The 16,304-nt window shown below is 50.8% G+C and overlaps 2 protein-coding genes across 2 annotated transcripts; one reads left to right on the top strand and one right to left on the bottom strand.

The window, feature by feature from the left end:
• The first annotated feature begins 1,102 nt into the window (after positions 1 to 1,102).
• Ube2c (ubiquitin conjugating enzyme E2 C) lies at positions 1,103 to 3,966 on the top strand. The gene is made up of 6 exons (XM_041670833.1): positions 1,103 to 1,275; positions 1,564 to 1,591; positions 2,064 to 2,150; positions 3,008 to 3,212; positions 3,315 to 3,374; positions 3,746 to 3,966. Exons 1-6 carry the CDS (start codon positions 1,175 to 1,177, stop codon positions 3,802 to 3,804), a joined length of 540 nt encoding a protein of 179 aa, XP_041526767.1. The 5' UTR covers positions 1,103 to 1,174; the 3' UTR covers positions 3,805 to 3,966.
• Positions 3,967 to 7,738: 3,772 nt separating this feature from the next.
• On the bottom strand, positions 7,739 to 10,510 carry Tnnc2 (troponin C2, fast skeletal type). Its single transcript, XM_041670692.1, has 6 exons — positions 10,414 to 10,510; positions 8,851 to 8,902; positions 8,611 to 8,754; positions 8,414 to 8,528; positions 8,112 to 8,248; positions 7,739 to 7,910 (listed from the first exon to the last, which is right to left on the bottom strand). The coding sequence occupies exons 1-6, from the start codon at positions 10,414 to 10,416 to the stop codon at positions 7,879 to 7,881; spliced, it is 483 nt and encodes a 160-aa protein (XP_041526626.1). The 5' UTR covers positions 10,417 to 10,510; the 3' UTR covers positions 7,739 to 7,878.
• Between the last annotated feature and the right edge of the window lie 5,794 nt (positions 10,511 to 16,304).

Here is a 16,304-nt window from a genome sequence, read left to right as displayed (position 1 = left end):
GATGGTGAGCCTGTTTTAATGACTGCCTACTGGGGGCTGATGAACAAGGGCTGAAGTACTGGGCACACCAGAAAAGGACCACCACAGGCCCACCCCCCATCTTACTAGGAAAACTGTGTCCTTTGCCAGTCTCCCCTGTCCTTTTTCCAGTTTAGGGAATGTTGAGCAATGACAGCTAGCCCCACCAGGGTTTGATGGCCAACCAAAGGGAAAATGCTGTTGGCCTTTATTACCCCAGTGTTACAGGCTAACACTGACCTGCAGAGGTAACACAGCAAACCTACCGGAGAACCATAAGAATTACATTTGTGGAGATGGGGGTGTCCGAGACAGGACACCCCTGACTGACATCGAACTTGGATCCGCCTGCCTCTGCCTGTGTTGGGATTAAAGACATTTTTGTTTCTTTGAGACGGTCTCATATAGCCCAGGCTAGCCTAAAGATAACCTGGGGTCTCCACCTTCCAAGGGATTCAGGCGTGCACCACCGGAACCACGTTTTCTAACAAACAATCTGCTTCAACCGGCAACCTTAGGTTCACCTGCCTAAATTCTTTTTAAGTTCTTGGGACCCAAACAGAGGTAGTTAAGTCATTTTAAATAGAATGAGGAGAAAAAGACTTCCAGCTTGGGGGACGACAGCACTGTCAAAAAGTGATCCCCGCTGAGCGTGTGCCTGAGGGACCACGGGGTGGGACGGAGGTCCAGCCAGCGCCAGGCTTGTGAAGGCGAGGGGGGTGGTGTCAAGAAGTCAAGGTCACACCTGGCTGCGCACCACTGACCGGAGTCTGGCTCCCAAAGGACCCTGCGCCGGGTGCGGGGGGGGGGGGGGGGGGGGGGGGTTGGTGGTGCAGACGATTTCTTGACCCTTTAATGGTCGGTCTAATGGCCACCAATCTGTTACCGGTTTGTTAGTTAATGGTAGCTCTCCCCGCCAATCGGCTGTCCGACATAGGCCCCGTCGTCCAATCGCGGCGCGTTACTGGGTGGCCTAGCGGTTGCGCAGAGGCAAAGCGCTCTGGGGCGCCCATTGGCTGGATCAAACCCAAGCGAGCCTGTGATTGGCTCTCGCTGCAGGAGAGTTAGGATTCAAACGCGGGCGGCGGCCCGGAGCCCCGCAGTTGCTCAGTCGTCTCCGCATTCCTGTTCCGCTGCCAGCGTCCTCGTCCTCGGAATGGCCTCTCAAAACCGCGACCCAGCTGCCGCCAGCGTCGCCGCCGTTCGCAAGGGAGCCGAGCCCAGCGGGGGTGCCGCCCGGGGCCCGGTGGGCAAGAGGTGAGTAGTGCGGAGCTCACCCCCGGGCCTCATCCCCGGTAGCCGGTGAGGCATGGGACACAAGAGGGGCACCAGGAACGCAGGAGATGAAAGGCTGGGGGCGCTGCCAGGCCGCTCTCAGAAGACGCCCTAGGAGCGCTGGGCTTAACATGCAACAGAAGGTTCACCCGGGTCCTCCTGTGGATGACGAGTGTGCCTTCGAAGAAGAGGCGAGGCCTCCATGACAGCTCCTCAGGATAGTCGGGTGGCAGCAGCCATGCCACAAGTGACCCCTACTTCTCTTTGCAGGCTACAACAGGAGCTGATGACCCTCATGGTGAGTGACGCCATTTTTTAAAATCATCCCCCACCCAATTATCAGTTACATTTCCGTCTTCAGGTTCCTTGCTAATCCGTTGGGTGTAATTTACTCTCTTATGGGAAATCCTCTGAACACAGCAGCCGGCTTCCCCGAGTCATGGGCTTATCTGGGCTCATCCCTGCCTACTTTCAGCCCCTCTGACCTCACCCTCCCCACCCTTCTAGTCTCTTCAGACCTTGGAATTCTCTCTTCCGGTGGGCCTTTGCTGTATCCCCCTAAATATCAATGCACAGGTTCTAATGCCATATAATTAATTTAAATTTCATGTGCTTCCCTGTTCCACTCCTTCCTCCTGTGATTTGACTCCAGCTGCTCTGTTTAGGGCCTGACTATAATGCTATCAGGGCAGGCACTCCCCCAGTGACCCCTTTGGCTATGCCTGAAAGTGTACTCTGGAATCCAGCAGTTGGATGTCTTCTTCCCACAGATGTCTGGTGACAAAGGGATTTCCGCCTTCCCTGAATCAGACAACCTGTTCAAATGGGTAGGGACCATCCATGGAGCAGCCGGCACAGTAAGTGTGGTGTGGGACTTGGGGTCACTTTGCTGAGTGTGACAGAGGAGGCGACTTGAGTCCCCTGTGCCTGTGGCCATGTTCTCTGAGTACAATGGGAAGGGGCTCTTTGGGCAGTGCCAGTTAGAGACCACGGTGAAGCGGAAGGCCACAACAAGCAACTGCCCACTGCTGCAGATCTGGTTGGGGTTTTTTTTTGTTTTTTTTTTTTGTTTTTTTTTTTTTTGATTTTCGAGACAGGGTTTCTCCGTAGCTTTTGGTTCCTGTCCTGGAACTAGCTCTTGTAGACCAGGCTGGCCTCGAACTCACAGAGATCCGCCTGCCTCTGCCTCTCGAGTGCTGGGATTAAAGGCATGCACCACCATCGCCCGGCTGCAGATCTGGTTTTAAATCAGTAATTGGATCGGAGTCAAATCTGAATTTTTACTTTCTTTTATTTACTTTTCTGTTGTTTTTGGTTTTTGAGACAGGGTTTCCCTTTGTAGCTTTGGGGCCTGTCTTGGGACTCGCTCTGTAGACCAGACTGGCCTTGAACTTACAGAGCTTCATCTGCCTCTTCCTCCTGGGTACTGGAATTAAAAGCGTGTGCCACCACCTCCTGGCAGAATTTTCACATTGACTAAGATACTAATTGCACCTCTCTGGTAGCCCTCAGGATGCCCCATCTCAATCTTTTGACCAAAAGGTCACTGATATCCCCCCAGATAGAAAGAAAGCACTGGGAACCAACTTACCACATTCATTATCTGCTGGTCAGATTTCAGACTCGAAAGTCATGGCCTTATTTGGGGCTTGAATAGAATGTGGAGGTGAGGGGTGCACAGGGGACTTACTTTGCCCTTTCCCCCCAATGCCAGGTATATGAAGACCTGAGGTATAAGCTCTCACTCGAGTTCCCCAGTGGCTACCCTTACAACGCACCCACGGTGAAGTTCCTCACGCCCTGCTACCACCCCAACGTAGACACCCAGGGGAACATCTGCCTGGACATCCTCAAGGATAAGTGGTCCGCGCTGTACGATGTCAGGACCATCTTGCTGTCTATCCAGAGCCTGCTAGGAGGTAACTTCTGAAACTACCCACTCCTACACACCATGGTGGGAGTTTGCCAGGGCTCCCCTGAACCTGCCTCTTAACCCTTGACTGTTCTGACTCCGTTCACAGAACCCAACATCGATAGCCCATTGAACACACACGCTGCTGAGCTCTGGAAAAACCCCACAGGTAGGTTCTTCTCCAGCCTTCAGAGGGACCCTGTGATGAGTTGCCCTGTTGCCTCCTCCATACTTAAATGGATAAAGGGATCTTTGGGTAGAATGTGTCTCCTGACCCCGGGTGGTAGTGGTACCTGCAGAAGCAGGCAGAACTCAAAGGAGTTCAGTTCAACACCAGCCTGGTCTACAGACCGAGTTCCAGGACAGCCAGGACTACATGGAGAAGCCCTGTCTCCTGTACCTTTCCTGGACTCTGGAAGCAAGTCAATAAAGGAGCCAGCTAGATGGCAACAGTGGGGGGTATCTACTGGGCAGGGAGAACAGACCCTGCCGGCCGCCCCCATCCTATCACTCACCTGAGACCTGTTTGTTCTCTTCCAGCATTTAAGAAGTACCTGCAAGAAACCTATTCAAAGCAGGTCTCCAGTCAAGAGCCCTGACACAAGATGTCCAGCTTCTCCTTGTGTCGTCTTTTTTCTTAGATGGTCTGTCCTTTCCTTGATTTCTACGCTGTGGTGTTATTTTTGTTTTATTTGTCTTTTAACTTAAGTCTGCTTAAGCCTTTACAATGTATATTAAATAAATACACGTTGATTGTTTTTGTATAAGTTACCCTCAGCCAGTGGTACTTGGGACAAGAGGGGAGCTAGCTTAACATCTGGTTGCTGGCCTGTTGGTTCCAGGGTTGGAAGCAGCTGATTGACAGTGGGGCTGAATGTAGGTTACTAGGGTGTGACCTTGTATGTCTGCATATAGTCTTCACCGATAAAGTGGGTGTCACGATAATGCTTGTTTGCCTGGAGGTATAGCTCCCTGGCAGAGAGCATGTTGAATACCTGTGAAGTCCTGGGTTCAGTTCCAGCCCCAGATTAATGTCAGTTTCTGTGCACTGTGACTATCAGGAACAGTGCCAGTTGGGTTACAGATTAAGCTAAGCCAGACCCTTAAGATCAACAATGTGTAGGAGGGCTGGAGAGATGGCTCAGAGGTTAAGAGCATTGCCTGCTCTTCCAAAGGTCCTGAGTTCAATTCCCAGCAACCACATGGTGGCTCACAACCATCTGTAATGGGGTCTGGTGCCCTCTTCTGGCCTGCAGGCATACACACAGACAGAATATTGTATACATAATAAATACATAAATATTAAGTGTAGAAGAGGGAAGCACTAGACACCCACTTTCTAACAGATGTTATATGGGGGGGTTCAGGTTACCCTACAGCAGGTCCGAGCTCTGAACTCAGGTCCCCTACACATGGTTTTATGCCAGGGATTGGGGGGCACTTTCACCTCCTGCTCCATCTCCATGAGGACCCTCCCGAAGTCGTCAGCTCTGCAAGCAGCTGGTTGTGCAGGCCTGTAGGAAGAGGGAGGCCAGGCAGAGGGACAGGCCTGTCAGGAAGGTTCTAGCCAGCCCCGTTAACTACTGTTAGCCCATCCTCAGTCCTGAGCCCTTACAGCCACATGTGGAAAAGGCAAATTGAATTGTCACTTCAGAAGTTAGTGTTTCTCTTATAATCCATGCAATGTGGGATCTTGTCAGGGTTGTATTTCTGGTGAAGCCCAGGTTACTTTTGCTGTGGTCTAGTTAACATACAAGATGTTCAGCAAAGGTGGTTCAGTTGGTAGAGTGCCTGCTTATCGTGCATTAGACCCTGTATTCAGTCCCCAGAAACACAGTAGCAGTCTGGTCTATGTGGAGTTCTAAGACAGAGCATGTTATCAGGACCCTATCTTATACACACCAAAAACAGGTATGAGTTCAGCACAATGAGACATGCCTGCAATTGTAGCAAAGGAAAAAGGTGTGCTCCTGGAAACAGCACAGGTGCCACCTAGAACAGACTTAAGAGGATGCCTAAGAACTGGAGTGCTCATAACCATCCCCCCTCCACACTAAATCGGCTCCAGATGAACGCTGGAGTGGCTGTATTTGTGTCTGCCTTGGAAGGCTGGGACGTGTGGTCCTTAAGGTGGTGTTGGTCAGCTGACCTCCCCTGTCACAAGGACCCAGAGTTGTAACTAGTTAAGAACCAAATAAGGGAACAGTGGTGGCACATGCCTTTAATCCCAGCACTTGGGAGGCAAATCTGAGTTCAAGGCCAACCTGGTCTACAAGAGCTAGTACCAGGACAGGCTCCAAAAGCTACAGATAGCCGGGCGGTGGTGGCGCACGCATTTAATCCAGCACTCAGGAGGCAGAGGCAGGCGGATCTCTGTGAGTTCGAGGCCAGCCTGGTCTAGAAGAGCTAGTTCCAGGTCAGGAACCAAAAAGCTACGGAGAAACCGTCTCGAAAATAAAAAATAAATAAATAAATTAAAAAAAAAAAAGCTACAGAGAAACCCTGTATCGAAAAAACCAAAAAATTAATGAGAAACCTGAGCTACTAGGCCAATCAGTTTATAATTAATGTAGACCTCTGTGTGATTTTTTGGGACTTAACGGCTGCAGTACAGGGCGGGGCAGAAACCTCAGTCAACAGGAAGGAAAGCAAGACCCTTTTGGCTGCAGTTTAGAGTAAGGAAGATAATATCTTATCAAGAAGTAAGGTGGTGACTTGAGCTAAGACGGAATGGGCAACAACAGCACATAATAGGTACTAGATAAATATTGGCGTTTTCTAACACCAGCACTGGAGCGGGCTGAAAGCAGAAGCTGGGAGGTATACAAGTGGAACAAGAGGGGAAGAGGAACTGGAAGCTGCTTGCCAGAAAGCCTGACAACCTGAGTTCAATCCCAGGTCGCTCGAAAGGAGAATGTCTCCCAAAAGCTGTCCTCTGACCTCTCTATGTACCCATATAACATAATACACACCCGCAAACACATGGGACATAAATGTAATTTTAAAAAAGTTTAAGTGGAGGGGCTGGAGAGATGGCTCGGTGGTTAAGAGCACTTGTTGCTCTCGCAGAGAACCTGGGTTCGGTTCCTAGCACCCACATGGTGGATCCTAGCCATCTGTAACTCCAGTTTCAGGGGATTCTTGTGTCCTCAGGTGCCAGGCAAAGGTGGTGCCAGACACACATGTAGGTGAAACATTCACACTCATAAATCTAAAAGAATAAAAATGTTTCCGTGTGAGGAAGAAGACAGAACAGGGATGGAGAGGGTGGGTTGTAATCATGAATAAAATAACAGTAAAATTCAGGGTTTCAAGAATGGTGGCAGGCTGGCTGGCATGGTGGCGCACACCTTTAATCTCAGCATTTGGGAGGCAGGCCACTCACAGATCGCTGTGAGTTTGAGGCCAGCATGGTCTACAGAGTGAGTTCCAGGCTAGATAGGGCTACATAGAGAGATCCTGTCTCAAAAAGAAAGAAAAGAAAAGAAAAAGAACGGCAGTAAGGGTGATCCTAACATTAACAAAAGATACATATGCTGTATACAATGGAATGGGGTAGCAATGTGGCCAGTGGCCCTGCATTTGCCTAGCGTGCATCTGGGCCCCATCTCCAGAACCACGTAAGTGCCAACATTTATTAAATGATGTTTGCTCTGTGTCAGGAGCTGTTCTACTTCATCCACAATTACTCTAGAACTCCTGTCCCCTGTAAGTATTCATTATCTTCGTTTTACAGATGAGGAAACTGAGACACAGAGAGGTTGAATTTATCACAGGCAGTGAGGGTTCAAACCCAAGGCTAATTACTGCCCTCAATTAGTTCTGGCTTGGCAGCAATTGAGTAGTAGGGAAGGTTAATGGCTCTGTCTGAATCACTGGGGGCTGGGATCCAGGGAGGAGACGGAATCTGAGCCCGGGCTTGTGGGTTGATGAATAAGCCAGGTTCCTAAGAAAGGCACATCCTTCGGGATAGAATTTCACTTTAGCTAGGTCATGCCTTTGGCCCTTTGGAGCGCAATGGAGGGGGCTGAAGGGAGGGAGATGAGGGACCAAAGAAACGACGCTCTCTTCCAGCTTTGCGCCTGAACAAAGTAGTTCATGCAGCTGTCTGGGGTGGATGGAAAGATCCCTCCTCCTCAGGATGGACCTGCAGAGTGTGAACGTACTACACCTAAGACCCAAGAGTTTCCAAAAATGGTGAGGGAAAAGAAGCGTTGCCCCCTCCCGGGTTCCAGCTTCCACACACCTTCGCCCTGTCTCAGGCGCTTTTGCTCGGCCGGCGGTCAGGTCACCCAGCTCCCCTTCCTGCAGCCCACTTGCCGAGCTGCCCACGGCCAGCGCCTGCTGCGGGTAGCTGGCCCTGAACCTGTAGAGCCGGTCGAGCACCGCCAAGCACTCCGCCGCCCGTGCCTCGGGCTCGCGTGACCCAGTTCCTTTTCATATACCGCCGATCCCGGGAACGCTCTGGGCGCCAAGCCAGACAGGCAACCCCTAAGATCCCTTACCCTCAATCATTACCCCGTCAGTCAGGCCAGCTTTGCAACGTCAGCTTTTATTCCTTCCAGTCACAAAGTCCGGAGGAGCGGCCCTTCCCTGGTGGGGCGGGGAAGGCAAGGGTGGAGTTGTCCACACCCAGGGGACCTGCGATCTGGGTGGAAACGAAGGCCGGCTCCTTACTGAACGCCCTCCATCATCTTCAGGAACTCTGCGGAGAAAAAGAGGGAAGAGCTCAGAGGTACCTTTTCCGGGGGGGCAGAGATCTGGCCTGGGCTCTCCACTCACAGAGGGCAGCCTAGTTGCTCTAAGCGGCCAGAGCACCGTACCGGGCCTCAAGACAGTGGGAGGGAACTTAATCGGGCTACGCCCAGCCCCACCTACAAAACTAAGAGCTCCCTCTGGCCCTCACCGTCGAAGTCAATGCGGCCATCGTTGTTCTTATCTCCGTCCTTCATCAGGGATTCGATCTCCTCATCCGTCACGTGCTCCCCAGAAGCCCGGAAAATCTCAGCCAGCTCCTCAGCATCAATGTAGCCGTCTGCGTTCCTTTGGGGGGAAAATGGACAGAGCAGGACACAGAGAACCGGTGATTGCTGGAGCCATGCCTGACGCCTCAGCTCACACCCTGACCCTGGCCAGCCTGCCCATTCTCTTCAGGCCAGCAGGCTCTCCATCTGCTCCCAAGTCCGTGATCCCAGACCCCACACGCACCTGTCAAAGATGCGGAAACACTCTGCCAGCTCTTCTTCACTCTTCCCTTTCGCATCCTCTTTCATCTGGCGCACCATCATGACCAAGAACTCCTCAAAGTCGATGGTACCGCTGCCTGCGGGGAGCGGGCCGCACACTTAGCCTAGCATGCCCTGAGCCTCTCCCCACCGCGCCCTGCCCTGGAGGGCCCAGCTCACCATCCTCATCCACCTCCTCAATGATGGCATCCAGTTCCTCTTTGGTGGGTGTCTGCCCTAGCATCCTCATCACAGTGCCCAGCTCTTTAACGCTGATGTCCCCACCACCATCAGCATCAAACATGTCAAAGGCAGCCTTGAACTCTACCAGGGGGAGAAGCAGAGAGGGATGAGTGAGGCCGGTTGTATTGTCAGCCTCCCAACTATTCTCCTCTCCCTCAATGGCACATTCTCACTCACCAGCGATCATCTCCTCGCTGAGATAGGACCTGGCCTCGGCCTGTTGGTCCGTCTGGAGAAAACAAAGAGAGAATCAAGAGCGCAGAAGGGCAGAGTCTCACCTCAGTTTCATTCTCCTAACCCCGCTTGTTAGGAAGTGCCCCTGGGCCCTCCAGAACGACTCCAAACCTACTGCCCTGCTCAGGTAGCCCTCAGTGCCCACTGCCAGTGCCGAGGAGAGGGGACACAGACGATGCCCATTGTTTTCTCGTGTATCCTCTGGAGCCGTAGTAACTGAGCCAAGCCAGGAAATCCCCCATCCCAGCAAGTCACACTCCCTGGGCTGCTTTGCCAGGACAATAAAAAATTGGGGGAGGAAAAAGGTTTTGGGATATGGTAGCACCAGAGATTTTCTAGTTTCCCCTGTCTCCTAACGCTGCTTGGTACTCGACAAGTGGCCATAAATACTTGTCCTGAACTAAACAACGGAGTGCAGAGTCACAGGACACCTGCCGAGTGCTCAGAAGCTGAGCCCACAAGAAGATATGGGCAGCTTCGCCTCAGAGGCGAAGTTTCACGTGCGGGTCGTTGGAGTAGACCCCTCAGGCACTATGGGTAGACACCTCAGGCACATGTGATGGGGTGGCCATGCCTTGCTATGGAAATAAGGAAATTTGGTTCTGTTTCAGGATTTTGGTTTTGAGATAGTCTTGCAACGCAGCCCAGGTTGGCCTGGAACCAACCTGACCTCAAGTTCTCCATTCTCCTGCCTCTGCCTTCTGAGTACTGGGTTTCCACATGCATAAAATCACACGTGACCCTGAAAATAAGGTCTCTGGATTTTTCTAGGCCAAGCCAGGGCAGCTAAGTCAAGGCTTTGGTGACTTGGTGGTGAGGAAGGGGTGATTAACACCAAGGCACTCTTCAGCCAGCTGGCTCAGATCCTCCTGCCCTCCTCCACCCCTTGGCCTGACCCAGGAGGATAGGATATTTTTAGTTGGGCATGGGCAATGGCAGCTGGTCTCTGGAGTCCAATTACTCCTTCAAGTGAAGTGGGAAGGAGAAGAAAATGGCAGCCCCAGACTAGGCCCTCTCTGTGGATGGTCAGGGTCTATAACTCTGGTCTGTCACCCACTCCTACTTCCCATCATCCTCAGGATTCTTAGAGGCCTGCACCTGAGCTGGCTATAGGTCCACAGACCTCCCATTGATGACCCAAGGAACCCTTTCTTCTCTGGATGCCACAGGCTTAGCTGGGCCTAGGAAGCCAACTCAGCCTCTGCTTTTCTGGGTGACTTTTGCCTGCCCTCAGGGTTCCTATCTCTCCTATGAAGCAGACAAGCTGAGACCCTTTTCACACAACCCTGGCTGTGGAATATCACCGTCTCACGCCTCAGAAGGTGGCCAGGACATCACAGCCTTGAGGATGAATTCCTGGAACGACCTTCCCAGGATGTCCCAACAGGACTTGGGTTCCAGCAACCCTCATCTTCCACCTTCAGATGTCCACGCTGCTGCCCACAGAACACCCAGTTCTGGGACTGAAAGAGGCCTATAAGCAGCGATGTCCCCTCGTGTCCTTACCATGGTTGCTGGTTACAGGGGCTCCTCAGCTGTGGGTTGTCTCCTTTGCACTCCACCACCCAAAAGTGCCCCAGATCTCTCTACCCCCTAGGATTTGTAGGGGCATCCTCTCTTCCCTCCTCCCTGCTCCCCAGAACTGGATACCCTGACCAATGAGATCCAGGGGTCAGCAAGCCCCACCCCTCCCAGAGTCCTAGCCCATTACCTAATTTAGCCAAGGGCCTTTGCAGGGAAATTGAAGCTTCTGAGCAGGTGGCAGCCTTGGCACCACATCCTCCTGGATTCTTAGGAGAAGGGCCTGCCCTGCTCACTGTCTTAGGGAGCTCCCTACCCCCAGTACATTTGCTCCGAGATGGGAGAGGATGTTCAGAATAGAGACAGCATAGTGGGAGTGGAATGGGAAGAGCCCAGACTTGAAGTCCCAAGTTCAAGACGCAGTCGTGCCTCTGAGCCATGTGACTGTGGGTGCATGGTGAGGCCCCTCAAAGTACACCTCCCTCCAAGATAGAAGTGGCAAATGTGAGCCCAGATGAACGAGTCGCCGAGCTTGTGCCATGGCCCAAGGGGGGAAGGATACCTAGAACACCCTTACTAAACTCCCACAATGTCTCCACACTATGTGGAACATCTCGGCTCCATGATCTCATCTGGTGTTCATCCTGTGAGGTGATAACTATTATTACCTCCATTTGGCTAAAGGGCTTTGTAAATCACACAGGCCTACAGAGGAATTCTTTTCCCATTAGGAGGCCAGGTCTCACTGTCCCAGGATGGCCTTGAACTCCTTAGGTAGCTGAAGACAACCTTGATCCTCCTAATCCTCCGGCCTCCACCTCCAGAGTGCTGGGATCTGGGATCTATAGGCATTTACCACTAAACCCTGCTTAAGTCCTTTGAATGATTTTGCAACTGAGTCTCCAATGTCAGCTGAGCTGGCCTCGAACTCCTGGGCTCAAGCAGTCCTCTTGTCTTAGTCTCCCAAATCACTGAGACTGTAGGCATGCCTGATCTATCTATGATATACTTATACACAGCATAAGCAGTGCTGGGAATCCAAGCTGGGGCCTTGTGCACATTACAAAGCGCTCTACCAGCTGAGCTACATCCCCGTCCTTGGTGAGCTTTTCAAACTTATTTTTTTATGCATATGGGTGTTTTGTCAGCATATGTTTGTGCACTGTGTGCATGCCTGGTGCCCAAGGAGATCAGAAGAAGGCATCGGATCCCACAATTGGGAGCCACTATGTGAGTGCTAGGAATTGAACCAAGGTCCTCTGGGGCTCTTGACCACTGAGCCCCAGCCTTGGCAATTCTTATCATTTAACTTTACTGGGGAAAAGTTAGGACAAGCAGGCCTCAGGGACCCACCCAGAAGATGCGCTCAGAGGAGCCGGTCGGTGGTGGCACACACCTTTAACCCCAGCACTTGGGAGGCAGAGGTAGGCAGATCTCTGAGTTCAGGCCAGTCTGGTCTACAGAGAGAGTTCCAGGACAGCTAGGGCTGTTACCCAGAGAAACCCTGTATTGAAAAAAACAAAAACAAAAACAAAAAAAAATGTGTACAGCGCAATGAGCATGGGGCTTTGTTAGGAGTAGAAATGAGCAGTAAAAAAGAAAAAGGAGTCTTCTCTTAAGTTATGTTTATCCAGGGATAGGGCATTTAGAACCCAGCTTTTGGTAAGGAAGATAGGTGGTTCTCTAAACAGCAAAGAGACAGAAGAGACAGCAAGTGGCTCTGTTCTAGACATCAAATATCTAGGACTTCCCTGCCTCTACAAAGCTAGGTTCCAGAGTCCTCTGTTTGCTGTGTCTTAGAGGGTCAGAGGCTGAGGCTTCATTTTTTAAAATCTTTCTTTCTTTAATTATTATTTTTTTGGGATAGGGCCTCACGTAGCTCAGACTAGCTTCAAATCCACTACGAAGTTGAGGATGACCTTGAATTCCCCATCCTCTTGCCTCCACCCCCCAAATGCTGGGATTTTACACGCATGCCATCATGCCTGGTTTTACTTGATGTTGAGAGTTGAACGCAGAGCTTTGTGCCTGACAGACAAGCACTGTCCCCAGTGAACTTCCCCAGCACTGGAGGCTTCATTCCAAGAGCAAAAAGCTCATTTTCCAATGAAGTTATTCCATTTGTATTTCTACTGTGAAATCCCTGGGGTTTGGAATGTACATACATGAAATATTCATAAATACACATGCACTTATGAAAACGTGAAAGCTACAGTTTAGCTGATCCTCTCTAGAGTGAAAATGGGGCATAGAAGGGTCCAAAAGGAACACACCCTAAGAATCCATAGGGTCCTGGCTGAGCGGTGAGGTAAGCAAGGCTCATGGACAGTTGCTAAATCAACAGAAAGAACACGGGGACAACTAAGTCTGGGGCCAGGGGATGGTGGACCAGACACCAAGGAAGGCAGATGGACAGTGGCAACTGGGCTACACTCTTCCCTATATATAGACATTCCAAAGAAAGCTCAGAGGAGCCAGGCCGGGCTAAATAAGGCCTCCCCCTGGCAGGCAGAGGATCAAGGCATGGTACTCAGGGGAGTCCAACTTGGACAATAGACACTGAGATCACTTGTCTGCAACAGGAGGAAGGCAACCCTTAGCAACCACCCATCACCAACTCATTCCTGTGTTTATTTGGTGAAACAATAAGAACCAAGGTCCAAGCAAGATCTTAGCTGCCCCTATTCTCACTCACCCTCTCTTCTCATCTTGCTAATGCTCCGCTCTGGCCAGGCTTCAGAACTGCCCCAAACACCACCCTGACAATCGCATATGCTAGAAGCTCCCTGAGATCTCTCTCAGCTTTCAGATCACTTCCTCCTGTATTCCCTCTGCCCTACACTCCTGCTCTGTGGCTCAAGGAGAGAAACAGCTTCCAAGCCTCTGGCCCCACATTTGAACAATGTCACACATGGGGCCTCACTAAGACAATCATAATAAAAACAAACAAACAAACAAAAAAACAGTATGGTAGTTGTAATTTGGAGGTAGAGGTAGAAAATGGGGAATAGGGAGTTTAGCACCAGCCTTGGAGGCATCTCAGAAAAAAAGAGGAAAAAGGTGATGGGAGATGGCTCTGTCTGTGAAGTCCTTGCCACACCAGGACTTGAGTTTAGATTCTCATTAGCCATGTGAGGCCATAAGCCCAGCAAAGGAAGGGGTGATGGGGCCCGAATGAAAACTAGGAGATTCCTGATGCTCATTAGCCACCAGCCTGGCCATATGGGTGAGCTCCAGGGAACATATGACTACAAACACACACACACACACACACACACACACACGCACACGCACACGCACACGTACACACAAAACCAGACAGAGCACTCCCAACTTTGACACCATTTACATGAGAAACCTATCAATGGAAGTGATGGACCACTTTTTGGGGGGACAAAGCGGGAGGTTCAACAAAGGGTTTCTCTGTGTTACAGTCCCAGCTGTCTTGGAACTTGCTTTGTAGACGAGGCTGGCCTCAAACTCACAGACCTCCATCTGCTTCTGCCTCGAAGTGCTGGGATTAAAGGCGTGTGCCACCACCGCCCAGCAATGGACCACTTTTTAAAAACTTTTGTATTTTATTTGTGCATGTGCACACACACTCAAATGCCACACTGCACATGTGGTAGTCAGAGGGCAGAAATCAAGGGCGGGTTCTCTCCCTTCACCTGTGGATCTTTGGAATCGAACTTGGGTTGTCACTTATTTGGGTGGTGGAGGGAATCTTTTTTTTTTTTTTTTTAACAGAGTCTCACTACATAGTTCAGGTTGCCCTCTAACTTTCCATTCTTCTGCCTCAGTCTTCCAAGCGCCACACTTTCAGGCAATGCTGGCTTTCCTGCCTGACTGGACAGACCAGATTTCTTTTCATGACGTCATGAACACGCTTTTTCTTTTCCCTTCATTTCTTTCTGTTGGTTTAGTTGCTGCTGCTGTTGTTTTGAGTTAGGCCTTGAACGCAGGATCCCCCTGCCTCAGCTTCTCAGGTGCTGGAATAACAGGTGTGCACGATCATGCCCGGCTGAACTCTGGCTGTGCATCCTGACCTGTGTGGTATACATTGCGGAAAAGTTAATAGTCAGCCAGCAGGAGAAAAATGAGTGGAGAGCCTTTTTGTCCTCGCAGGCTGCCCGTGAGCAAGTGCAGAGCAATTGGAGCTTGAAGTCGCCAGCAAGCTGAAGTTCCAGATGTCACCATGGCTGGCCCTGCACTCACAGAGACCACCTGTCTCTCTCCCAAGTGCTGGGATTAAAAATCCTGGTCTCCGGCCTCCATCTTTGGAGGCCCGGTCCCTGTGCCCACCAAGCCTTGAACCCTCCCTAGAAGGAGGGTCAAGACAGCCCGCCCAAATCTTGACCACTCCCCCAGTTTATTTAAGCTGCTTCCCCAGAAAGTTCCCTCAGGGTTTCTTCCCTCTCCCCTGGTAGTTGTGTTTGCAGCTTCCCCCTGGGGCCACCCAAGAGCGCAGAAACCACATTAAACCTGGATTTTTTTTTTTAATTTGGCTTGTTGTGATTTGGCTTGATTGGAAGTTTTGCATTGGCAGAGAGTTCGCGTTAGGAAAATTCCTAACAACCACCATACCTAGTTTTTTCCTAAGATTTATTTTATTTTTAACTATACATACATGTGTGTCTGTGTTTGGTTTTTGTGCACATGTGTGCAGATACCCTTGGAGGCTAGAGGGGGCACTGGATCCCATGCAGTTACGAGGTTATAAGGTCCCAGTTGTTGGCGCTGGAAACTGAATTCTGGTCCTCAGTGAAAACAGTACACACTCTCAAGCACCTAGCCACTTCTCCAGCCTCAGCCTTCATACTGAAAGTGAACCTTTACTGTCTAATAGCTGCCTCCTCTGAGACCCACATGTGAGTATGTGAAACGCCGACACTGGACACCATGAGTCCTAAAAACTGATATCTTTCTGTTCAACGAAGCCCAGGTCATCCCTGTCCTGTGCCCTGAAAGGGGGTAGGAGATACTATCTGAGACACCTTGTTTTGAGACAGGTTCTTTTTTTTTTTTTTTTTTTTTGATTTTTCGAGACAGGGTTTCTCCGTAGCTTTTGGTTCCTGTCCTGGAACTAGCTCTTGTAGACCAGGCTGGCCTCGAACTCACAGAGATCCGCCTGCCTCTGCCTCCCGAGTGCTGGGATTAAAGGCGTGCGCCACCACCGCCCGGCTTTGAGACAGGTTCTATGTAGCTCTGGCCAGCCTGGAACTGGCTGTGTAGACCAGGTTGGCCTTGAACTCACAGAGATCTTCCTACCTCTGCTTCCTTGATGCTGGGATTAAAGGTGTGTGCCACCAACACCACCACGCCTGGTCTTTGTTCTATTGTCTAGCTGCCAATTTCAAATCTGCCCTGCTAGGCCTTGGGATAGGAAGCAGCAATCATTTTCTTGGCTACTGTTACTCAGCAGTAAAAGATAAAACTGCAGTTCACGGAGAGCTATATAAATCACCAGACCCAACCTGCACACGCGGGGAAAGCTCCACACTAGAAATCTCTGGCAAAAAGCGACCTTTGACTCTCTGGATCTGTTTTCCTGTTTGACTTCCCATAGGTGAAACTCAAACGAAACTGGGAAGGCCTAGGAACACTCTCACCAGGCAAGGGACTAAGGTTCTTGCAAGAGTTGAAATTTTAGTTATTAGTATTAGAATTCTTGTTCCTTATGAGAAAACCGAGGCTGGGCGAGGCCGGATTTCAGCTAATCTCAAGGGAGAGCCAAGTTCCCAAATGCCAAGAAATTACATTGTAAAGTTACACAGCACTGCATGGAAATTAGGGGAAAAGCTTGGGGCTGCCCCAGGAGTCCAGCAGGGGTGGGACAAGTCTAAGAGGGTGCACAGCCAACCCGAACGTGGACAGTT

Source organism: Microtus oregoni, unplaced genomic scaffold (genome assembly GCF_018167655.1).
Source record: "Microtus oregoni isolate MIOR12 unplaced genomic scaffold, Mior012 000020F_ref0000438, whole genome shotgun sequence".
Taxonomy (NCBI): Eukaryota; Metazoa; Chordata; class Mammalia; order Rodentia; family Cricetidae; genus Microtus; species Microtus oregoni.
The sequence above is the reverse complement of the archived record's forward strand: the minus strand, read 5'-3'. Positions and strand labels throughout refer to the sequence as shown.